Below are 25,812 nucleotides of genomic sequence, written 5' to 3'. Positions count from 1 at the left end.
GGCAGCTGGGGTGGGGCACACCAGAGGGGTGCTTCCAGAGCCCACACGGAGGGTGAACGGAGCCTGCCTCCATCCACCTGCCCACAAAACTAACCTGCCTGCCTCTGTGCCTCAGCTGCCAGGGCTTTGTGCCTGTCGTAGGGGCGGCTGATTGCACCCCCTCAAAAATGTGTGCCCCAGGGCCCCACTCTGTGCCTCTGGTGGAGACTGTCACGTCTCTATGAAGTATTCTACCCCCTTACTAAATTTAGGGTTATTGGGAGTCTTCCCCGCTCCCCATGAATGCATAACTCCGCTATTATGTGAACTGACTTCCATTGGTTTTGGCTTTCAGCTATGTGGTGATCAACCTGCTGGCCTGACCAGCACTTCTCTGTCAAATGAGCATTTTCAACCTTTCCAGCTTGTCACTCTGCAAAAGCAGTCCCAGCATTGCTTCCTGAACTGCATGGGTGACTGCCAAACGCCAATAAATTTTAATGGACATATTATTGCATTTGGTTGCTCCATTGGCATTTATGGGCTGGGAGAAAGCGTGATGACGACCATAGTTCCTGCTTAACAGTTCATGTTAAGGAGCGTGTCAGCCTTCCTTTCTTTTTTAAGGAAGAGGAGAAAGTTTTAAGGGTTCTGTCTTTCAGTGAATTCCTTGCTGCTGCTGCTTCTTTTTTTAAGCCTGTTGGTGAAACCAATAAATGCCCCTCCAGTTTAATACAGTGTCTGTTAGGCAAAAAAACCATACTGCATGAGCATTATGTGTCAACAATCCAGATATGCTTTGATTGAAAAGATCAGCTCGCTTGCTCTCCCCTCCCTTATCTCATCTTCCTTCTGTGAGTCTGATCCATGGAGGGGGCTTTCCCAGTGAGCCAGCATGAGCTGTCAAGTCAGGTTGACAGCCCTGAAGTCATAGGCAGGTTCACTGGGCCTCTGCGACTTCCTGCTTCGCAAAGAAAGTGGGCAGAGGGACCTAGAGGGCTTTCCTTTGGCTGAAGGAGAGTGGCAGATGAGGAGGACAGTGGCAAACAAGCTCTGTGCCAGCACCTTGGCTGGCATGGGCAGGCCAGAGGGCACTGGGCAGGGGCACCAACTTGAACAAAATATTGTGGGGCCCCCGGTAAGCCCCACCCCACATAATTGATCATATGACACAGTGCACACACACCATTTGAATGGGAATGCCCATCAACTTTGTGGGGGCCCGACCCCCTTTATTATGGGGGCCAAAGCCCCCATGGCCCTAGGAGTTGGCTCCTATGCAACTGGGATTACAGCTGGCCAATGTAGCCACAGTTAAGTATGGAAGGGCATTGTGCTTCACAATGGAAGTAATGCAGACAACAGGGAGGTCCTCCCCATAGGACCATTAACATTACTTAGATGCATCACTGTAAAGAAGGCATCAAGCATTTTTTTCTCAAACTTGGGCTGCCATGGCAGCAACCACAGAAACATCAGCACCCATACTGTTAAGTGTATGTGCAGAGGACTAGGATCAGGGAGTCCTGGACTGAAGCTTATTTGAAGGTTTTAGGCCAGGGGTGGCTAACCTGTGATAGCCCTCCAGCTGTGATGGACAACCATATCCATGAGCTCTGACCATTAGTCATGTTGGCTGCGGCTGATGGGATCTGCAGTCCCACAACACCAGCTAGGCCAGAGATTCCCACCCATGCTCAGAGCAAGTCAGTTAAATCACGGTATGCTATTAGGAGGATGAAATGTGGCAGACCCGGATATGCTGCCCTGAGGTCTTCACAGAAAAAGTGAGGTGCAGATGTGTTACATAAACAATGGGCAGTCCCTAGAAGAATCCAGTATTTGGGGGAGAGGCAAAATGCCTATTAGCTAAGCAACACCTTTCCTCTTCTCAAAGCATTGACAAAGTACGGTCTTTGATGTGTGGTTAAAATCTTGTTTGCTTGCACACTACATTGAACAGGCTGTGACTATAGGTTATGCATAGAGTTGCAGGCATTCTGTTGGCCTCTCGGTGAGACGGTTTGCATTTATTTATTTATTTCACAGGCTTATATACAATCTACGTAGGTCTCATCCAAACCACACCTTTAAAGTACACCCCCCCAAAAAATATATATATATAATCCTGGGAACTGTAGTTCACCCCTCACAAAGTCACAGTTCCCAGCAGCGTTGACAAACCACAATTCTCAGGGGGAAGCCATTTGTTTTAAAATGTGTTTTTACATGTTGTTGTGGATATATGACCCTTCTCTGCCTAATTTCTTCCCATGATCGTTAGGAAGGGCTTTCCAGCAAAATAGGGCAAGCAAGCGTAACATTTGTTTTAATACATAAATCAGCATATGACCTGTGCTACTGACTCTGTTTGGGAAGGTACCCGTCATAACTGCATTGCCAAATCAAGTTGAGAGGTGGGGCTTCTCCTTCTCTACCATCCGTTATGCTGTCCTCCTTTTTCATGCACCCTGAGTTCTCCCAGGAGTCTAACAAGGTTTGTTCAATGCAAGGAAGGCAATAATTGCTACCAGGAGAACTACCTTTGATGTACCATGCTGTCTTGTCTTTGAAGCTTTCTGCCTGAGTGCTGTACACTGAACAGAAGCCGGCTTGTGTTCTACATTCATGCACGCTCATTACTGAGAATTGTGCCTGGTGGTCATTGTTGGCCTGGGAATATTCTCAGCTACGTTTCTCCATCAGATCCAGATGGTCCTCTAGGGCATCTCTGTGTGTTCAGAATGTTTTCATCCTCTGCTTGCTTGGAAGAAGGAAGCCTATGTCCTTCTTGTCATTCAGTGCTAAAGCAATAATCAGGACAAGAAGAATGCAGTTCTGTATTGCCCAGAGCCCGGATTGGGAAAGACTGTTTGCCAAATTTCTTCTCCCCTGACTAGAAATATGAATATGCTTCCTTGTCCAAAGCAGTGATGTAACTAGCTAGCACTAGGTAAAATGAAAATATGTATATGCCCTCAGGTTCAGCATGGTGTTGGGGAATGTTTGGGGAATACACATATGAATGACAAATCCTTCTTTGGTTTACGTAGGACCTGGGTGAAGTTAAAGATGGCATGTAGGTTCATGTTGCGACAATTGCAATGGATGCCTACCCTTAGCTGCAGTACTGCCAGCCATAGCTCAGTCGCAAAGGACGTCCATTGCCTGTGAGAAATTCCCGGTTTGGCCTCTGGCAAAGGGCTGGGGAAAGACTCCTGTCTGAGAGGCTGGAGAGCTCTCCCAGTCAATGAAGACTATAGATGGACAACCTGTCGTCCTTGACCTAATTTCATGCAGGTGGCAAGGAGAGAACAAATGGTAAAGGGGTTAGCAGAGAGCGAGAGAGAGAGATAAAGGATGTCAGGCTCACCTTTGGCCCCGCCCACTTGTGGCATGTGGCATGCAAGTGATTACATCAATGGAAGGCAACCCTCAAAAGAAAATAATGATTCCCAATCCCAGGTGTAGTCAACACTGAGCTACAGTGACCAGCAGTTTGACTCATCAGAAAGCAGCTTCATATGTCAATAACTGTTGCTGGCGTCGGTCTGTCTCAGGAAACAATGGAGTGCTCTTCCAGGTGCTACAGTGGCAGCACTGAAGTGACCTCCCTGGGGTGCAAGCCTGGGCTGTGTGTATGGAGATCTGGGCTGGCCAGACAACAAGACCCCTCTCTTGGCCTTGCTGAAGTGGTCCAAAGGAAAGCAGAGCATCAGCTTGGTTGAGGGGATTTGCCAGAAGGAGGCATACATGGCGCCATCAACTGTCTTAGGGACTCCCCTCTGGATCTGTGAAAGGTTTACTCCTTAGCCTTTTTCTTCTCGAAGATATCCCTCAAGGCAGCAGAGGTTTCAGATCAGAGCTGTCCTTCTCCTAGATGGGCTACCTTCCCAGGCTGCCAAGTCCCATCTGCCCCTCACTTCCCTCTACAGCACATGCACAAACCGCTTTCTTGATTGCTGGACCCACTATTGGTCTTGTCCACTCTGGAGCTTGTCTTCACATGCAGAGGTAGTCCCTAACTCACCAAGTGTTTGAGACTTATCGGCTACCCTCACCTGGTTTAGCCGTCCAGCCAAAGCCATTCCCAGGGTGTGGCCACTGTCACATGCTAACAGCTTCTAGGAGCTACAGGTGAGAGCTGAGTGCAGGGTGGGTGCCAAAGGTGATCAACTACTTCCAAAGGAGGTACACGCCAGAGGTACTGCCCTTCCCACAACACCCCATGCACCCCATATGCCAGTAAGTATTCTCAGAAAAGGAGGTGTTGGGGGCATGGATCTGGCGTGGCGAGATCCTGCCTCCCACCAGTAGAAATAAAGATACAGGACACAGTAATTTGGCTTAATGGGCTAAAATTAGGCCACAACTTTATTGGTTACAGGTGATGAGCGGTAGTGGCTTAGGCATTGGTCCTATCGACTATCCGGCTTCAACCTGCTTGCTTGAAGACCGGGAAGGGTTAACACCAGCAGGGGAGCCCTGCTGATGCACATCAACTAGGCCCTCCCCCGGGTCACTGCTCAGGGGGGTGCCTTGGGCCCTGTTTTCCATAAGCTTTGGACGGGACCATGCCCCCCGGAATCCTTTAGCGGACTACCCTTCAATATCCGGGGGGGATGATGGCGCTCCCCCCCATACATCTACATAACAATACCCATACCAACGCCTAACCGCCAAAGCCGAGAAAGTTGTGACGATTTGCTATGAGGTAGGCGAAAAACCAAACGGCTGGTGCCAATTTGCCAAGTGGAAAAAATTCCTACCAGGCCCCTTAGCGGCGACCAACCGAGGTCCATAGCAAGGTCTAAAGAGGAACCTTGAAGGGCAGGTAGGTGGGAAACCAACGCAGCTGAGCAGCCAAAGCTGCACTTGCCTTAAATGAGGCAAGCCACACCCCCTGGGCCAGCCGATTGGCTGGCTCTGGGATGACGCGACCAAGGATTTCCCAGATTGCGCGGGGCTGTGAGCCGGCCTCCGCGCACATGTTGGGGGCGTGATGCCCGCAACACCACCTCCTCCCGAGGTCGGAAGTGGCTTTATAAGACTGAGAAAAGGCTCGCAGGATCCTTTGGATCTCCCTCCCTCCTAAAAGTTTTCTCAACTCCCTGGGTTTGTGTTCTTTTCAGTATTGCCTAGTTTCATGAGTGAATGCTTGCCGGTACAAGATTTCCCCCTGAAATATCTGTTTGGCAGAATTGTCTCTTTCACTTACTTGGTGGTTTTTTTATTCTGAGTAGTAAATGTCAATGGGAACTCCTAGCTGAGAATTGGAGCAATTGGAGTGTGTCAAAGATGCCAGAAAAGTATGCATTTGGCAGCTGAGACTGGAGCACTGGAAAGGTGGATAACTTTTCCAAAAAATGGCATGTCAATCAAATTGGAAGGAAATAATATTGGATTCTAATGAACTCCAGATTCAGAGCATGAAGGAAAGAAGAGCCCAGCAATCAGAGAGGGGTAGAAATTCAGTTCAGAACTTACCTAATTCACACTTTCTGAAACACATATGAGAACTGAAACTCGGCTATCTTTCTGAATTTGCACTTCTCGAAATTTGCAATGCAGTTCTCCAGCCAAGTAATGTATATAAAAATGCATGTCCTAGTGTAACGTGTGCCTTAAAATGCATATTTTAGTGAAAATAACATGTTTTACATCACACAAAAAATTGCTTTGCAATAGTGTACATATAAAGCAACATTGCATACAAAATGTGACTACTAGCAGAAATTCACACAAAAATATTGTGGGCCTCTGCTCCTGTAACATAACTTGCTTGTTTTCCTCCTCCTTCCTTCCCCACACACCCAGAATCTTCTCCCAACGCTCTTGGGCAGATTTGGGGGATGGGGGTTGAATCCAGGGGAGTAGCGGAAAGAGATATCCCATTGCATAGTCAGAAGTCTGCTATGCTGGTGCAAGGGCAGTGTTGCATACAGGCTCATAGATCATAATACTCAGAGCTTCCTGCCTTAAGTGCTGCTGTTCTTTACTGATCCCTTTAGATGGGGGGGGGGACACCTTTTTTCTGTTGACGGACATATTGCATTAGAGGCAATCTGTTGGGTGAAGTGTGATGGTAGTAAGCAAAGCCAGAAGTGGGATCTGTGACATTAACATATGAGAGTGCTGGAGGTGAAATAGTTAAACAAGTTACCCAATCAGAACCCAGGGGGGTGGAGTCAGAGGGACTATAAAACCAGCTCTGGGAGGGGTGAAGGGAGAGTTCATTGGGAGTTGTGTGGTGGTTGGTGTGGGAGTGAATTGGGATAGAGTCTGTGGGTAAGTCGAGTTAGTGTAGCGAAATAAGCTGAGTCAGGAACAGTTAGGCGCTAGGAAGACAAGTAAATATCTGAGAGGATGTGTAGTGAGTGAGAGCAGGTAGCGGAAGTTATAGGTCTGGATAGGCACCCCATTATTGTAATGGCCAATGCTGTTTATGAAACCACACGCTTGTTAAACTGCAATAAATAGAAGTTTATGTTCCAATTTAAACATGACTGGACTCAGTATTGTCCCAGGTAGGGCCTGGATGGTGGCAGCGAGAAATAAAGTGGTGGCACAGGGATCAAGAGACGGTGAAACGTCCAGGGACCCTGTGTGATCGCCACAGGGTCCTCCCCGTTTCTCTCTCCCTCTTCCTCCCAACCCAGTGGGCTGCTGTGGGGAGGACAGGTCACTCTTGCCAGCGATCTGGACTGGCCGCTTGCAGGGAGCTTTTTTCCTCAGCTGTCCTTCCATTGCACCATTCCTTTTTTGTTTTGTCCCCCGTTCTCGCCACCACCGCCTCTTGCCTTCCTTGCCCTCCACTTTGTGGGGTGGAGAAGAACACTAAGCAGTGTATTCGCTGTGAAAAAAGTTGTTAAATGGGGTAGATTTCCTCTGTACTCTACAGTATTATTTCTAATGAGGCAATGAATACCACACAAAAGAAATCACAGGGCTGAGATGGCAGGCTTGTTTTCATAAAGCGAGCTGGAATATAAAACCTGAACAGAGTCCATTACACTTAGATAGATTAAAAGTCTGCGAGAGTATTTTTACTTTATTTTTATTTATTTTTTTGGTCAAAGCTAAATGTTACCGTTTAAGTAAGCCAAGCTAGCTCTCTTGATCCCAGGAAAGAATTCCACATCTGGAAAATCTTTACTGCATCTGTGTTGGGTTTGAATGCTTTTTGTTGCTTTCTCCACCAGTTCCCATGACTCCCTTACCTCTGTCCTGTTTTCTTAACAGGAAAACATTTTGTTGCCCAAGTACACTCTAGTGCAACTAAAAATAGCATGATCATTTCATTTCCTGGGATTCTGTTACTTATCCTCCTTACCAATGTTTAAATCTAATTAGAGAGATACAACTTCCCCCCTTTCCTTTCCAGAAATAGGAGAGACATCCTTTGAGATTCATCAGTGAAATATGATGCAAATCATATTAATATAGGCAGTTACCTTCAAGGTAGGGTTTTTTTAAAAAAGTTATTTACAATCATAATTTTAACAACTGATGATGATCTATCCATAGGCAGGGATTCCTGTAAAATGATAAAGAATATTATTGTGAATAATTTAAATAGTCCCATATAAGTTAAGTCACTACATTTGTGAAGAGACATGACATATCACCTGTAGTTTCCCAATATTAAGATATAAATAATTTGCTAAGATGTTTATTTCCTTTTGAAAGGTAAAAAAAAAAAATCACATCTTTGTTCTCTAACACAGATAATGATAAGCACATCCATACCACACATTTAAAGCACATAGCTTGCCCCCAAATAATTATGGGAATTGCAGTTTGCCCCTCACAGAGCTATAATTCCCAGCATTTTTCACAAACTACAGTTTGGCAGAAGATGCATGTTTTAAATGAACATTGAATATATGGTGTGGGTGTTACCATTGTTCTGTAAATAAGTGCATCTTGTTCACCTTTGTGGTGGCAAAGGTTTTAGCTATGCATGTGGTTGACTATACACACACACACACACACACACACACACACACACACAATAACTGTCAGTGTGTTTGTGTGTAAAATCCTACTTCTTTTGTGCTTTTCCGCTTTCTAGAAACAATGATTTTGTTATGACATACTATTATGAGCTGAACAATAGCGTACTCATTCAAAATAGAGACTGAAATGGATACACAGCATAGCAAAGACTTGACTAGAACCAAAGAGGATTTGTACAAAATGTGAACAGCCTAGGGACATTGTGGAGCTGCCCTTCTACAATGCTCACTGGATAAAACCACACACTGGGAATGGTGTCCACAGATGTGGTTGTCTAAAGCTGCAAGAAACACAAATGTCCTATCCCAGAATAATTCCTTAAAAGATTCTATCGGGCTCTTCTGAAACCAATCCAGACAAACATTTTGTTTTTGTTTAGCCTCATTGTCTAAGCAAAGAATCGCTTCTGTTGTTCCAAGGTCTCCTTTTACCAAAAATGGACAATGATTTGTGCTAGAGAGGTCCAGGTGGTAGCTTCACCTGGGTTGTCCTGTACATCCTCTAGCTATTTTTCCTTCTATTATGCATTCAGTGGAGGAAAAGGAAACAAAACACTGCACCAAAACACCAGCTGAACCAGTCATCTGCTCAGCACTTTCTGACATTTACAAAAAAATGCAGCCAGAGATTGTGTATGTGGCTCTATTTCAATATCGGGCTTCACCTTGGCAACTGGAGAAATATTAATGCAGCCTGCAAAACAATTCTGGTTCCTGATCAACTGCAAAGGTGTAATAATTGTTGTAAGGAATACACCAAAGTATGCACCATGAAGATAACTGGATAATCCAACTGGTGTTGGAAACACCAAGTGTTGGTACTGACCTTTAAAGCCCTAAACGGCCTTGGTCCTGTATACATGAAGGAGCGTCTCCACCCCCATCATTCAGCCTGGACACTGAGATCCAGCGCCGAGGGCCTTCTGGTGTTTCCCTCATTGCAAGAAGTGAGGTTACAGGGAACCAGGCAGAGGACCTTCTCGGCACCCACCCTGTGGAATGCCCTCCCATCAGATGTCAAGGAAATAAGCAGCTATCCTATTTTTAAAAGACATCTGAAGGCAGCCGTTTAGGGAAGTTTTTAATTTTTAATGCTGTATTGTTTTTAACACTTGATTGAGAGAGAGAGAGAGAGAGAGAGAGAATTTGTCTATATACCTGAGTGGTTGTGGGGGTTTTTACAGCAACCTAGCAGCATACATAGACATTATTTATCCCCAATAAATATTATTTACCCTCACTTTATAACTATAAGAGATTAAGGCTTGCCTGAGGCCTGAGATGAGATTTGCTCTTGGGTCTCCCTGGTACCAGGCACAGCCTCTTAGCCACTGTGTTGCACCAGCTAAATGGAATATGTCAACAGATTTCAACTATTATAAAGGCTGCTATAAAGAAAATGGGAAACAGTTTCCCTCAGAGACATATGGCTTAGAATGCTGGAGTATAGATATAGCTAACATCATTTTTCAAATAAGCTTTGACCATAACTGATGAACAGAGGAATAAGTTGCTCTAGGAAGATAGTAGCATCTCTTGCGCTTTAATCTAGATCTGCATCTCTGTGGCCGTTGACCTCTGTCATCCCTTCCAGCCTGATGATTTATGTCTCTAGAGCCTAACCATTTGATAAGATTTAGACAAGGGATGAGTTGCTTCAGCCTATCTGAAATGTATCTTAATTTCTCTGCTAGCCAATCGTGTTTGCTCCCTCCTGTCAGCCGCCACCCCTCTCCACACCACATTTCGTTGTTTCTCTCAACATATGGAGTATCTGTTTACACCAGACTTGTGTAAATTCTTCCAGGCAAACTCTACGTACTATATATGTCTTCCTTGCAAAGCTGCTAGATTGCCTGGATCCAGTGTTAGAAAGTGAGATATGAAAGCTAGGAGCTAAATGACACCTTAAACCTAGGTCATGAGTGCAACAATGGAATGTCTAGGCATGCTTTTTTATAACAAGAATACAAAGCTGAAAATGAATGAACTGCAGCTATATGATACGATAATCTATGATACAATATGATAATCTTTCTTGTCATTGTCCCATACAGAACAACGAAATTGAAAATATTGTGTTTATTTTTCACATCATCTAGTCCTTCCCCTGCCCACCCCCCTAATATTCTTAAGAAGGTCTCTTCTCCAGTCTTCAGAGGATAGCTGGAAGTGGGGAGGCAGAAAAAGGTCCTCCTTTCTTTCCACTCTGCAGTTTTAATTTGAAATCTTAGGCTCAGAGCTCAGAAAATGCTCACACAAATGAAATTACTTGTCGCAAAATGCGCCTGGAACAATGGGAGTTTCAAACACTGCCTGGATTGTGCAGGTGCTGTTCAGGTCCATGTCCACCTCGCTTCAGCAGTTAGGCACCAATGTATGGTTTCCAGAGCGTTCTGTAGGCCACAACACACAGTCACTGGACGTGTGCTTTAATATACCAATTGCAGTGGGCTCATAGCATTGATGCCAGTGCCTGTCTTTCTTAGAGTACTGTTTTTATTCTGCTCTGCCTCAGGGTAACCTTAAACGGCTTGGGACTGCAAAACCTCAAGGGCTGCCTCTCCCCATATAAACCAACCCAGACTCTGCAATCATCATCTGAGGCTCTTCATTGTGTGCCCTCTCCCTGAGGTCCAGAGGGTGGCAACACAAAAAGGGCCTTTTCTACAGTGGCTCCCTGTGTGTGGAATGCTCTCCCCAGGGAGGCTTGCCTGGTGCCTTCATTATACATCTTTAAGTGCCAGGCAAAAACATCCCTCTTCAACCATGCCTTTGGCTAATTAAGCCTTTTAAATGTGCTTGTGGGAGGAGGTTTTTGTTTTGCTTTGCTTTGCTTTGCTTTTGCTTTAACTGTTCATTTTGTGCTTTTATCCTGTATTTTTATGTTATGAACCACCCTGAGATCATTGGGTGGAGAGCGGTACAGGTGGCAGCCATTGTGCATGGAGGTTCTGTTCCTAGCCCATCTGCATGTTGACAGAGTATGATAAGCCCCCGCCCCCCGCCCCCCGGTCCTGCCATGCCCCATCCCACTTTTGGCTTGATCCAGCAGGGCTCTTCTCTGTTTGCTTGTTTCTACCATTTTCACATGCTTTTGAATTATGTTGCTGGAGGAGACTCTTGAGAGTCCCATGGACTGCAAGAAGATCAGATCTATCCATTCTGAAGGAAATCAGCCCTGAGTGCTCACTGGAAGGACAGGTCCTGAAGCTGAGGCTCCAATACTTTAGCCACCTCATGAGAAGAGAAGACTCCCTGGAAAAGACCCTGATGTTGGGAAAGATGGAGGGCACAAGGAGAAGGGGACGACAGAGGACGAGATGGTTGGACAGTGTTCTCGAAGCTACCAACATGAGTTTGACCAAACTGCGGGAGGCAGTGGAAGACAGGAGTGCCTGGCGTGCTCTGGTCCATGGGGTCGTGAAGAGTCGGACACGACTAAATGACTAAACAACAACCATTTTCACATTTTGCTCCTTACATTTCTCGTATCCTGTTTATTGGCCTGTTTTCTCTTTCTACCATACAACTCTTCTTTAAGCAGGTTCATGTCTTTGCATACACACCATACATTTAAGGCCCATTTCTCCCAAAGAATGCTGGGTATCATAGTTTGCTGGTCACAGAGCTGCAGCTCCCAGCACCCTTAAACTACATTTCCCAGGATTCTCAGTAGGGGGCATGCCTTAAATGTGTTTTAAATGTATTGTGTGTATGCAGCCTAAGTTTCTCAGCCAGGTAATATTTCATTTGTCAGCCCTCTCTCCCCCTTCCACCATTCAGTTTGGATTTATTTCTATTTTCTTTCACCTCATTTTTCCTCTCCTTTGCATCACCTTAAGTAATCTAATTCTGTGCACTGGTTTTCTTTTTCTTTTTTTCTTTTTTGGAGGCAGGGTAGTCTTCAAAATGCTTGTAGACGCTTATCATTCCTCCTCTGCCTCAACTCCATTAGCTGTCATTTGGCAAAGCTGGGCATATTTTGCTGGGTTAATGCTCCCTAGTAAATCAAACCTTTCAGCTTTTAAATCATTTATGCTGCTCTTATCTGAATTCCTTCTAACTTGTTGACATCTTTGTGGTATTGAAGAGCCTGAAAGCGCACAGTGAAATCTAGGTGTGGCTTCATTTATGCTCGGGGTGCCCAGCCACATTTTCCCCCCTTCAGGCGGAATGCTCAGTATTTTCGCTGCAGCTATTTCATCCTGCCATAACAGTGGGCACCGCAGGAATGGGGCTCTCGGAATCCACAAAATAAAAACTGGTGTATGTCACAAAGGATATAGCATGCATACAAGGGATATATAAGCATACACTCATCTCCTTGCCTTGCAGGATGTGTTCAGGAGAAGAAAAGGCTAAGGAGTAAATCCCATCGCAGGGATTCGAACCGCCAGCCTTCTGATCGGCAAGGCCAAGGCTCTGTGGTTTAACTCACAGTAGTATTGGATTATTCCTATAATTTGAATGATATCATTATTCTATTATATATTCTCTACTAACTATTAGCCTACGTGTTGTGTTTATATTGTTGTGATTGGTTCTTATTGCAACACAGGGATTTGTTTTTGGTTCAGCATCTACCCATCAGCAGGACCGCTACCCATTCACCAGGTGTGTTTGGCAGGAGCAGGGACCGAGCAACGGGAGTTCACCCCATTGTGGGGATTCGAACCACCGACCTTCTCATCAGCAAGTCTTGGCTCTGTGGTTTAACCCACAGTGCCACCCGCGTCCCAGGGACACAGTTTAAGCACCCTCAAAAGGAGGCCAAAGTCTACGCTTCTCTAGGGAGACAGCCAGCACCCTAAGATCCTTCCAGAGCTCAAACCTGGCTCTTTGTCTCTCATCATCTCATTCAAATCACAGTCTGTCCTTTATTTCCATACATATACACCTATAAACACCTTGCTACCTCCCCCTGGGGGAATCCAGATGAGTAATCTCAGCCACCACCTAGATTTATTGCCCATTTTAGCTCTCATGCAGACGCATTGCTTGCATTTTACAAGCTGTAAACACTCTTTGCTCAAATCTAAGAGGATGCTCAGGTTTTGCTTCAGGGTAACCCACACTGATAACCCTACCTGCAAAAATCTAATAGAATACATATGATTAAAATATCACCCCTCTCACACTTCTGCTTTTATTTAAATTGGGTGTTGCAGAGATCGGACCTGGGAGCTCTGGTCTTCCCTAGCCAACTGCTCTGGAGCAGGATCATCCCAGATATTATACCTCTGTTTCCCCCATACAGTGGGCAGAACTATGTTGTTGTTGTTGTTTAGTCGTTTAGTCGAGTCTGACTCTTCGTGACCTCATGGACCAGAGCACGCCAGGCACTCCTGTCTTCCACTGCCTCCTGCAGTTTGGTCAAACTCATGCTGGTAGCTTCGAGAACACTGTCCAACCATCTTGTCCTCTGTCGCCCCCTTCTCCTTGGGCCCTCAATCTTTCCCAACATCAGGGTCTTTTCCAGGGAGTCTTCTCTTCTCACGAGATGGTCAAAGTCTTGGAGCCTTCAGGATCTGTCCTTCCAGTGAGCACTCAGGGCTGATTTCCTTCAGAACGGATAGGTTTGATCTTCTTGCAGTCCATGGGACTCTCAAGAGTCTCCTCTAGCACCATAATTCAAAAGCATCAATTCTTCGGCGATCAGCCTTCTTTATGGTCCAGCTCTCACTTCCATACATCACTACTGGGAAAACCATATAGCAGAACTATGCAGGATGAAATATATTCCTAGCAGTAGACAGAAAACACTCAAGCAATAAAGCTGGAGACTCTGGGTCATCCTTCCTACAGAGTCAATCTGGCACTCACACCAGTGCACTTGCACAACCCCAATCTGTCCCTTCCATATGTAGCAGAAAACAACAATTGCTGTTGGACAATTGTGCAGCTCTCACCCACCAGATAAGCCAGTCGTGGATCTGATTCTACAGTTTCCTGACGCCCATGAGCATCAACAAAGGGACTCACGGTGCTTGTCCTAAACTATAGAACCGAAATGAAGAATGCTTAGAGTAACCAGGAGTGGATTTTTTTATATGTGAAAGGGCTGTGAACTCTTTTCTGATCACTCAAAAAATATTCCTGTGCCTGGAGTTTTTTTTTATTCTAAGTCTCTGTTATTTCCACTAGCCCATGGATGGTGCATCAGTCACACGAGTGGGATATAATAATAATAATAATAATAATAATAATAATAATAATAATAATAATTTGTCAGGGGTTCAGGGAGCAGAGGCAAGGGCAAGGGAGGAAACAGAGAGCGAAGGGGAGGAGGCAGAAGAAAAGATGAGTGATGACGACGACCCGAGATCTCCGAGTCTTTCCAGTGAATCGGAAGATTCACAGAAAGGAGCACCAGTGGCCAGGGCAAGGGGGGAGTTTAGGGGGGCACCCCAGGAAGATAGAGCCAGAGGGGACTCAGAGGAGAGCAGTTGGAGATCGGGACCAGCGTCACCGCCAGAGAACAGGGAAGAGGAAGGGAGCCAGGGGGCAAGCGCTGGCAGCTCACAACAGGAGGGAGGGCACGAGTCAGGAGTGGCCACACCTCCATCTGGGAGCGAAGAGACGGTTAGACGGAAGGTGGAAGGTTGGGCGCGCCGCGCCAAGTTCAAATGCACAGGAAGGCGGCGCAGTAGGCAGCCCGGAAAGGAGCCAGGTCCCAAAGCCCGGCGCAAGGAGACAGGAGGGTCCGGGGGGTCAGCGTCAGAAGAATCCCGGAAGGAAGAGACCCAGGGGGGCAGAGGGACCCAGAGAAGAACAGTCAGGCGGAAAAGGTGGAGCAGGGCTAGGATATTAAGTTGGTGTACGAGGGGCGGAGATTCAGACGGAGCTTCGCCGGTCTAGCTACTAGACGTAGAGTTGCACGCAGCAGCTTGAGAATGGAAACTGTAACTCAATAAAGATTTTTACTTACTGACCGTTGGCTAGCGTGATCCTCTGTGAGCTAGGATCTTGAAGCAACCCTGACAATAATAATAATAATAGTAGTAGTAGTAGTAGTAGTAGTAGTAGTAGTAGTAGTAGTAATAAATTTTATGATGGAATAGGACATCCATATTTTCATCTGAGAAATGTTGGAAGGTGTGAATGTGTAGGTGAGCTGCTGTTTCCATGTGTGCAGCTCACCTACCCTGCATGGCAAATGTTGTTTTTCTTTTTAATACAGCTGTTTTGTGCAAACGCAGCTCTGTACAAAAGCACTGTTTTAACAACAGAAATACCATGAAGATTCCTTCAGCAACACCCAGTGGAAAAAAGGCAGGCTGCATCCTTTCCTTTTAGCTGATGAAGAATAAAACAGCCACTCAGCGAAACGTCACTGCCCATGTAGAAAAACTCGCCCACACAATGCACTTCAGTACATCCACAGTTGAGTAACACATACATTTGTATCCCTTATCGGATTGGAAAATATGAATTTAGCATGGGGTACCACTTGGACGTGGGTGGCGCTGTGGGTTAAACCACAGAGCCTAGGGCTTGCCGATCAGAATGTTGGCAATTCAAATCCCCGCGACAGGGTGAGCTCCCATTGCTCGGTCCTGCTCCTGCCAACCTAGCAGTTCAAAAGCACATCAAAGTGCAAGTAGATAAATAGGTACCACTCTGGCAGGAAGGTAAACGGTGTTTCCGTGCACTGCTCTTGTTCACCAGAAGCGGCTTAGTCATGCTGGCCACATAACACAGAAGCTGTATGCTGGCTGCCTCGGCCAGTAAAGCGAGATGAGCTCCGCAACCCCAGAGTTGTGCGCGACTGGACCTAATGGTCAGAGGTCCCTTTACCCTTTACCTTTACCACTTGGATAAGAAGGCCATCATGAGGACACAGTGCAAAAAAACAAAACAAAACTAGAGACACAAACAGCTTCAAAACCATATCAAACTCCAGTGCGGATGCACCACAAAATCCTAAAACAGAAACCACTTCTATACTGAAAAATACATGAGGACATAGATCATGTATGATCACCACGCATGCCATTTTAATCTCTCTCTTTCCTTCATGAAAGAACTTTCATTGTAGGAAATTGAAAACCTTTAAATCAGTCTGCATTTTTCTTCATGCAAACACTGCATGGATATGTTCAGTTGGTGCTGGGTATAGCATTGCTCATAATCACTTTATTGTGGGTAGAAGTACATTTTCTAGCTGATGTGATAATCACTGTATTCGTTTTAGGATAATTGCCTCTGACTCTTAAATGGCTCAGTGTGGATCTTTGCTATGCTAACCTTACTTGAAAGTGGGAAAACACGTTGTTTACCATGAGAAAAATTAGCTTTTGGAATTTGTTTTCCATAAGCAGTTAGCATAAGTTTTGGCTGAAAAACTAGAGCATGTTTGTATAACCTAACTCAGACACAGAATGTGTGCAATCCCTCTAGACAGCTTAGTTTGTGCTTTCTCAGTTCTATGCATATACAGTATTTTGCAAACTGCTCAATGAAGCTATTTGCAACAAAGTGATTTCAGCACTCTTACAGTTATTGTAACAGTTTTGCTCTTTGAATGAAATTGATGCACAGTTTTGTAAGCTCATGCTGCTTGGAGAATGCAAAAATAGTTTTTATTTGTTTGTTTACGATCATGTCTATATTGCCTAATGTACACAATATCTCTCAGTGACATTAAACATTTAAAACTTCCCTCTACAGTGGTACCTCAGGTTAAGTACTTAATTTGTTCCGGAGGTCCATTCTTAACCTGAAATTGTTCTTAACCTGAAGCACCACTTTAGCTAATGGGGCCTCCTGCTGCCGCTGCACTGCCGGAGCATGATTTCTGTTCTCATCCTGAAGCAAAGTTCTTAACCCGAGTTACTATTTCTGGGAAAGCGGAGTCTGTAACCCAAAGTGTATGTAACCCGAGGTACCACTGTACATGGCTGCCTTCAGATGTCTTCTGAAGGTTGCATAGTTACTTTTATCCTTGGCTTCGGGGGACGGGTCGCATTATTCAATACCCTCCAACATTTTTCCCATGAAAACAGGGACACCCTAAGGTAAAGTGGGACATTCCCGGATCAAATCAGAAAGTGGGACAGCTTGTGTACATCTGGAACTGTCCCTGGAAAATAGGGACACTTGGGGGGTCTGGTTTTGGTATTATAGCTTACAGCCAGTGCTGGGCCAATCCTCTGCTGGGTTTGAAGGGGGGGGGGAGTATTTCCTTTTCCCCTTGGAAAGAGGTGGCTTGGGATCTTTAGAAAAGTGGTGATGAGGTGGTGGAAGGGAAAGAGCATGACCCTACTTGAAACCTCTTTGGGACTGAGCTGTGTGGCTTGTGGGAAGTCCCACTGAAGTCCCAATGAAACAATACACCTTGGCTGAAACTCAGCCACCCGGCTCTGTTTTAACGCTGCTTTTGTAGGTGAACGCACTCCAATTCCACTGAAGCCGTCTCCGCCACACATGGCTTAAATGAATGAAGGTTTAATAACTTCCTTCCTGTTTCAAGGACCCTGTTTTAAGCTGCAGCACCAGTTTTCAATAAATGTCCCATTTCCTCTCATTAATACACACAACTTCAAAAGCGACTGCCAGCAATTTGGGCAAAGCTAAGCGCTTCTAATTGTTTGAGGATGGCTTAAGACTAATTACATGAGAGCAGCAGGTGAGGCCACCGGTGAGCCAGGCATGAAGGAAATCGGCAGGACAACCTGACTGGCCTTTATAAAGAGTTCGAGGTTTGTCGGGAATGTTTGGTTTGTGTTTTTGTGATGGCGGCCTTGCGGCAGTTTCGCCTTCCTTTTCAGCTGCAGTGCAAAGAGATAGGACCATCTTGCCATGTAAATCATTCAGCCCGTCTATCGAAATTAGGCAGCAATCCAGCAGAGCACTTAGACAACAGGCTTCTTTCAATGGGGTTTCTTTGCAAAAAAATAAAATAATTGACACTAATCTTTCGCTTTGGCAATGTATTGAACTAGCACTGTGGAATATGCGGTTGATAGCATAGAGTATAGAAAGTGATGGAGGCTTTCTTCTGGCACATTTGGAGCAGGGGATGGTGGTGCCATTTCAAAATAGCACGAACTGAAGTGCTCTTTGGCTCTGACATCTATCTACCATTTGGGGTTTAGCAGAGAAGAAAAGGCAATTATACGTATCAAAATCTGCCCAGGTGGAATGCGTGGAGTGAATTGGGTCTGAGCATTTTGCCAGGATGAGTGTGGCAGTCTGGAGACAGAAATGACTTTGAAAGAGAAAGAAAACAAACAACCACAGCTTGCAGCAGTCTCGAGGCCCACCGCAAAATGCTGCTAATGGGATAACCCCAGCATTGTTTTTCTGTAAAGTTAATTATAATGATTCGCATTCAGTAGTAAAGAAACCGACAATCTCTGGTGTTTGCACATGAATGGGTGGGTACGGAAAATAAAAACTCGGAGTGTGCAGCATGCGGAGGACTCACGTGATACTCAAGGATTCAGATGCCCAAGGATGTGTGCGCATTCCTTACATGGCGAGCGCATTGCTTCAACAGGAACGGGAAGAATGGAGTGTCATAAATACTTTCCTTTACTACGAGGGCTTCTAAAGTGGGGCTGCTCAGAGAAAGCAGACTGTGTGTTCTGTCTTGCACTTTAAAACATACGTATTTTTGTTATATTGAGGATCTTTTCACTGGAAATCTATGGGCAGGAAGAAAGGAAAAACAGACCTCTATCAATGAGACCTGAAAATATCTTAGGACTGTATGTTTGTATGCTTTGCTTCAGTGTTAACTGGGAAACCAAACAGTTAAAAGGAACTTTTTACTGCTGCTCCGAGGCATTTTCAGAGGGGCAGGGAGGGGCAGCTGAACTTTTTTTCTGTGGCATGGCAAAATACATCTCACGTTATTTCCTAGCCGGAAGATCTATATTATATAAGCTGTACTTAAGTTGCCTGGCAGAGCTACAAGCTATGCAGGTATTTTTCTTCAACCCACCTGATTTCTGTTTGCAACTTGCTGGACTGGATTTTGGTGGATGAATAACCGCCCACCCCACACCTTTGCAGCTGGCTGTGGGAATAGATGCTTAGTAACAGCAGTATATTCCCTTTCTGCTGCATGATTCTTTCTGCCTGCTAGAGTGGAGAACCTCTATCTGTTGTAATTTGAGATGAGGAATAAATTTGATTCAATTTGCATTTAAAAGCGAATCTTCAAAATTCACGCCTCTCAGAATTTTGCAGTTCAGTTCTCTAGCCTAGTAACGGTAGGGCAATGCATATACTAGGGGAAAGTGTGCCTTAAAATGTATGTTTTACAGAAAGCAAAGTGTAAAAATGCATCATATTAGGGGAAATTGCTTTGTATAATGTGTATATTAGGAAAACACGTGTGCAATAATGTGTATATTGGGAGAAATTCACACTAAAATGCCGTAGAATTTTAATGAGGACTTTTGCAACAAATTTTTGCAACAAAAATTGCAAACCAATGTGAAAATGGGTAGTGAACTTAAGATCGGAAAAATGAAAAACAGGGAAACCAAAATTCATAGAATACTATAGATACAACGTGGGTATTTCTGCACCCACTTTAAAAATAGTTTTAAAAACACCATAGAACTACAGTATACTATTTTAACGATTGCTGCCATTTATTGTCAGTGCAAACTGTACCTGGGACCTGATCAATAGAGTAAACATGTGTAAAATTTGCCTGTTGACATGAAGGTCCTTTATGACCCTGACTTGTGATATGTTGCGAAACTGCATACTCCTCTCTGTCCTCCCTCTAGGTGTTATAAGAATTATAAGGTCCCAAATATAAAATAATGTTCATGAATTTACAAGGCAAACGCATATGTAAGTATATAAACCATGTGTCTAAAATAGTACAGGAGAACAATCCTGAAGTCATTTTGACTTTCCCAGTGGCCTCAAATATTTCTCTGCAAGGAGGAAGGAAAAGGGAAAGCCTCGCCGTTGTCTTTTGCTTACCTGTCTTAAGGGTGTACTTGTGTGGGTAAATAGGGTGAGCCTGTGACCTGGATTCAGGAATTAAAGTATTTACCATCACAAAAGAATGGCCAGGCTGCCCAGGCCAAGCAATCAGTGATCCTGGCAAACAGGATTTCTGCTGTAGACCGCCTCCTGCAATGTATTTCTGCTGTAGCCCACCTCCTTCTGTGATGTATGTATGATGTTTTTTTGGGGGGGGTCTCTGGATACAGAGTGAGCAACTTCATAAGTCTGTATAAGGGCTTGCACACCATTGTTCCGGGTCTCCTCCTGCTAAACTGTTGCAACAGTTTAATAAAGATCAGGCTTACTAGCTGCTTTGCTTCTCAATATTCTCTGGTTGGCCTCTGTTATTTTCTCCTACCGATAGAGAACCTACGTAAGGACTCTACATAAGGGCTCTTGGATACCCCATAAGGGATAAAGGAGCAGGGGCTTTTTTATAACATAGGCAACCAAAAAGTGTTGTCAGAATTTAAGGCCACAATCCAGCCATGCAAAACAGAAAACCTTCTCAAGAAGGACCTGTGAGGGGTGTGGCCTGGGTAAAATTCAGAGGGCCCAACGGAGAAGCCTTGAGGGCCACATTTTGCCCCCACACCTGAGTTTCCTTGCTCCTGTTTTTGTGGTTCGCTATCCTGCATGACTACTCGTTTTCCCAGTAGTGATGTAAGGAAGTGAGAGCTGGACCATAAAGAAGGCTGATCGCTGAAGAATTGATGCTTTTGAATTATGGTGTTGGAAGAGACTCTTGAGAACCCCATAGACCCCATTCTTAAGGAAATCAGCCCTGAGTGCTCACTGGAAGGACAGATCGTGATGCTGAGGCTCCAGTACTTTGGCCACCTCATGAGAAGAGAAGATTCCCTGGAAAAGGCCCTGATGTTGGGAAAGATTGAGGGCACAAGGAGAAGGGGACGACAGAGGACGAGATGGTTGGACAGTGTTCTCGAAGCTACCAGCATGAGTTTGACCAGACTGCGGGAGGCACTGGAAGACAGCAGTGCCTGGCGTGCTCTGGTCCATGGGGTCACGAGGAGTCGAACACGACTAAACGACTAAAGAACAACAATCCTGAGTGACAGAAGAGCAACTGAAGCCATCTTTTCATGGTACTCAACTGTTTACTTTATTCATTCAGAACCCTTTAAAATTCCACGTGTAGTTTAGGCATTGGTAGCCAATGAATGATATTTACTGAAAGGAAAGTTTTTAAATGCTGCTTTAGTGAGATATATGTTTTCGCCGGAAGGACAAACAACAGCTTTTGGAGAACGACTTCATTCGGGAAAATGATATGGGAGCGGGAGAGAAGGAAGAAGGGATGTTGGCCAGAACTGAAAATCCCCCCACCTGCACCAATATTAATACAATCTCCTTTGTAGATCCCTGTAGCATATCAGGTTTGGCTCTAATATAATCAAGCCTTGATGTGCAGCAATGGATGGCATATCCATTTTACCGCTATATCAAAGTGAGTGATTGGATTATATTGCCTTTGGAGAGATGCACTATTTTTTTGAATTATTTCCACAGGGTAAGCAAGCAAAGGCACTTTCATTAGGCTGCAAAGACAAGAGACTTGACTCTATCTTTTGTCTCAATGGAGTCATCAGGGATTGCAGGCGACATCTGTAACTAGGATATTGCTCTTGTGGTTCACTGTCTGGGCAGCAGAAAGGCCACTTTGCATCTGTGAGTTTGCTTGCTTGCTAGCAAGCTTATTAAAAATGCAGTTTTGCTCAGAATGCTTTTAAAAAATCCTTCCAGGCTAAGGGGAAAATAAGATTTTGTTTTCTGACTGGTGAGATAATCCTGACAAATCACATCGAAGTTTCTCCCCACCAAAAGAAAAAGAAAATAAATTAATTGGATTTTTAAACAAAGGAGGGAAATTTGGAGCATATGTACACTCACAGAACTTATATTCTGCCTCCCAGTCTGTCTCCCTTCCCACTCCCTTAAACTACATGTTTGTCACAAAATAAGGCCCATTCTTTGTGTCAACTGCAAGTAGAGATGGCCCTTTCTGTTTCAGTCCCTTGGTTGATAGGTGAAACTTGGCTTGCTCAGAGATGGAGTTTGACCCTGGGATCTGTGAAGTAATAATAATGAGGGGAAAGCCTTTGAGCATGTGCAGAGCACCCACCCTCTCCACTAATCTTCCCCACGAACCCTAGATCTAGGGCTTCCACAGATGGGCAAATTCACGCCATCATTTCAGCCTACAACACCCACATCTATAATAAATCAGTCCATAGTGACCATAGCAAAGGTGCCCTATACTTCAGCGGACCTTTGGTGCATCTAGTATACCAGTGTGGTGTAGTGGTTAGAGTACTGGACTATGACCTGGGAGACCAGGGTTCCAATCCCCACTGGGTGACCTTGGCCAGTCCCTACCTCTCAGCCTGGCCTACCTCACATGGCTGCTGTGAGGATAAAATGGGAAGACGAAGAAAGAGAAGTATGCATGCCACCTTGAGCTACCTCGGAGGAAATTGAGGATATAAATGTAATCAATAGAAATAAATATATCCCAATAGAATCATAGAATTCTAAAGCTGGAAGGAACCTTGGTGGTATTTTTGTCCAACCTCAGAAAGGAAGGGATGGATATAACCAGGGTGTTTTGGGGTTTTTTTAGCAGGGGGTTCCCTTACCTTTTTAAAATTAAATAATTTTATTGGGGGGCCTGGTTGGGGCTGGAATGAATATACACCCAGTGCCTGAACCAAAAATCCACGTATATCTGTAATTATTGTCTGCTTGAGTTAATTCATGACATCTTACATTTAACCACTGCCCTGGGGCAGGAGGTGGCAGTGTGACTGAGCCTGCAATAAACTAACTAACTACAGTGGTACCTTGGGTTAAGTACTTAATTCATTCTGGAGGTCTGTTCTTAACCTGAAACTGTTCTTAACCTGAAGCACCACTTTAGCTAATAGGGCCTCCCACTGCTGCTGCGCCACTGCCACGTGATTTCTGTTCTCATCCTGAAGCAAAGTTCTTAACCTGAGGTACTACTTCTGGATTAGAGGAGTCTGTAACCTGAAGCGTATGTAACCCGAGGTACCACTGTAACTAACTAACTTTGTGGTGAGTTCCTCCACCCTTTTTTCAAAAAAAAAAAAAAAAAAGCAGCACTGGATATAACTTTAATAAATAGAAATACAGTGGTACCTCGGGTTACAGACGCTTCACGTTACATACGCTTCAGGTTACAGACTCCACTAACCCAGAAATAGTACCTCGGGTTAAGAATTTTGCTTCAGGATGAGAACAGAAATCGCGCAGTAGCGGTGTGGCGGCAGCGGGAGGCCCCATTAGCTAAAGTGGTACCTCAGGTTAAGAACAGTTTCGGGTTAAGAACGGACCTCCAGAACGAATTAAGTTCTTATCCCAAGGTACCACTGTAATAGAAATGAAGAAGTGTGGCCACCCCAAAACTTTTGCAGGCGCAAACAGTAGTTGAAGGCGGGATTGCATATGGCTGCACTGCGAGCAAAGATCAGGAAGGTGCCACGGAAAGGACATCTGGGCAGGGGCCCTCAGCACTGCCAGGCAGTCTGAGGCTTCAGAAAAGAGGACCCAAGCCTGGAAGACTGTGAGAGGCGTTTCAAATCATGTGGAAAGAAAGGAGAGAGGGAGGTGGGGGGAGACCAGGAGAAGCAAAACAAACAGGCTGTAATCAGGAAAAGGCCGGCGCTTCCTATCTCGTTCTCTTTTAGTGCCCACCTCCCCTTGGAAATGAAAGATCACCTGAACTGTCAGCTTTTGCAGAAAGGCCTTTCAGAACGGGGCTTGTGTGAGAAAGCGACCAGCCCAGCATGTTTTGTTTCCCTCAGCCAGGAATCCTGAGACCTCTGGCTATTCCCCCTGCTAAAGCTCCAGATCTAAATGAGAGTATCATCTCATTAGCTCATTGGTAAGCCTTTCCAGATGTGGCGGGCAGGAGCGGCAGCAGCAGCCCTGACTCTGGCAGCTTGCCAGTAGGTTGCCTGCTGCAGTCTCTGCGCTTCCCTGTGTCTGCAGCGAGGGGAACTGCAATGCCTGAATCTTGAAAGGGGGGGGGGGGAGGAGAGAACGACTGGTGGTAAACCTTTCCTAAGCAATGGACCCACCTTGCAGAAAGAATATCCAGGAAATAGCTAAGCAGAGACTGTCCCTTTCTCCTGAGGCCCGACTGGAAATATGGTGATGTATCTTTTTCTGTTGTGGACGTGACATTTTCTTCTCCGCATTATGGATCACCACCCAGTGAGAGCTCCTCTGAGGAGATCGTTCAGTGATCATATCAGAAATTCCACGACCAGAGCCTTGGACGCTATTTGGAAGACCACAAGAGACCGACGTCTGGCAGGTGAGGGGGGGGGTGACTGGAAACTATTTTAATCACCCAGGGGGATGTGTCCCTAAAGATTGAAAGGAGGTGCTCTTGACTGTAGGAGAGAACATCACTCTCAGTCAAACAAAATTATATATTTCCACATCCCTTTTCCCCCCTGAGCCTTATTGATTATTTTTGCATCAGCACAAGATTGCAATAGTGATTTTCTTCTTTCTTCTGTTAAAAAGAACAAGCCGTTTTCAAAGCTTATGCCCTCTGCTTCTTTCACAGCAATGTGAGGTGAAGCATTTTTATCCTTCAGGGAAGTCCGGCTCCTGGGCCGCTCCCTTGGCATGCTTTGGGGATTGCCTTAGGGGCTGTTTCCTCACCCAAGGGGAGGTGTTAGTATTTTGGCAAGGTGGTGAAAAATTGCTGGCATTTTCTCTGGCGGGGCTGTCCCTACTGCGTGGTCCAAGCACTTGCCGTCCAGGACAGTGTCAAGGACTAGGAATAGAAACAGAGTCAAATACCTTGACCACCTTAATTTGGTTTGCAGTACTTAAGATGGCGAGGCCGGTTTGTTGTGTGCCCTTAAGAAGATTTGTTTTATTTCTTTATTTCTTAACCTTTCTGAAATTAACTTGCAAGCTGTACTGCTGCTCATTTCGGTTTTTTAAAAGTTGCCACAACATTTGAAAAAATCTGAAGAAGGTGGGTGTGGTCCCACACATGGTGGGTGAAGATGTCGTTTATGATCCTGAGCAAAGTGGGTCAACTAGCGCATCTAGAAAATGAGGATGGTGATAAGAACACTTTGTTTGCGATTATACCGGGCTTCGCTTATCCTGGAGAGGAGGCAGTTTGCTCTCAGGCTGCGTCACAGAGGAAAAACAAAGCAAGACACCTGATTCGGGAGGGAGTGCATGGTGAATGTTATAGGGTGCATTTCAGCCGCTCATCTTCAGCCAAACAAATGCAAGTTAAATGGAACAAATGATCTGATAGCAGTGCTTTATGCCTGGTGATGAGAGTGGATTCAGCTGCCCACCCCCAATAATATTTTGCTAGGATTATACAATTTTAATGTAATTGAAATAGTTTTCTCCCCGAAACTCAAATCATGATATGCTGGTTCCTCACCCCTGTTCTAAACTTACTTTTAAATCACATGTTTGCTTAGAAGTGTTCAGCCTGAGTTCAGTGGACTTTACTCGATAGGTGGTATAATTATTATATATCCCCCACCCTTCTGCAGGTTACAGAACCTAGAACAGGTTGCAGCCATTTAAAATTCCATATTAAAAACAGTTTAAAACAAATTACAGTCTCGGGAATAGGGCGAGTCCTGAAAACACCTATCTCAGGTGTCAAAGGTGTTTCTTCAACGTATGTTAGAAACTATATAACGAAGGCGCCCAACTCAGCTCTGTGGGGATGGAATTCCATAATCTAGGAGCTGCCACAAAGAATGCCCTTTCCCAGGCCACAATCGCCACAAACTTCTAAGGT

At 45.1% G+C, this 25,812-nt stretch overlaps 1 protein-coding gene across 5 annotated transcripts in view; it reads left to right on the top strand.

The window, feature by feature from the left end:
* DLC1 (DLC1 Rho GTPase activating protein) overlaps positions 1-25,812 on the top strand; it is a 264,415-nt gene that overhangs the window by 108,824 nt on the left and 129,779 nt on the right. The window contains exon 1 of one of the 5 annotated variants that reach the window (XM_028745181.2): positions 23,976-24,336. The exons of the other annotated variants lie outside the window; for them this stretch is intronic. Within the exon in view, the coding sequence (XP_028601014.2) occupies positions 24,219-24,336 (118 nt within the window). The 5' untranslated portion in view covers positions 23,976-24,218. Of the gene's footprint in view, positions 1-23,975; positions 24,337-25,812 lie in introns of those variants that run through there. 5 annotated transcript variants of the gene reach the window in all.

The sequence above is a fragment of the Podarcis muralis genome, chromosome 9 (assembly GCF_964188315.1).
Source record: "Podarcis muralis chromosome 9, rPodMur119.hap1.1, whole genome shotgun sequence".
NCBI classification, from domain to species: Eukaryota; Metazoa; Chordata; class Lepidosauria; order Squamata; family Lacertidae; genus Podarcis; species Podarcis muralis.
Note: the sequence above shows the minus strand (reverse complement) of the source record. Positions and strands in the feature narration are given on the sequence as shown.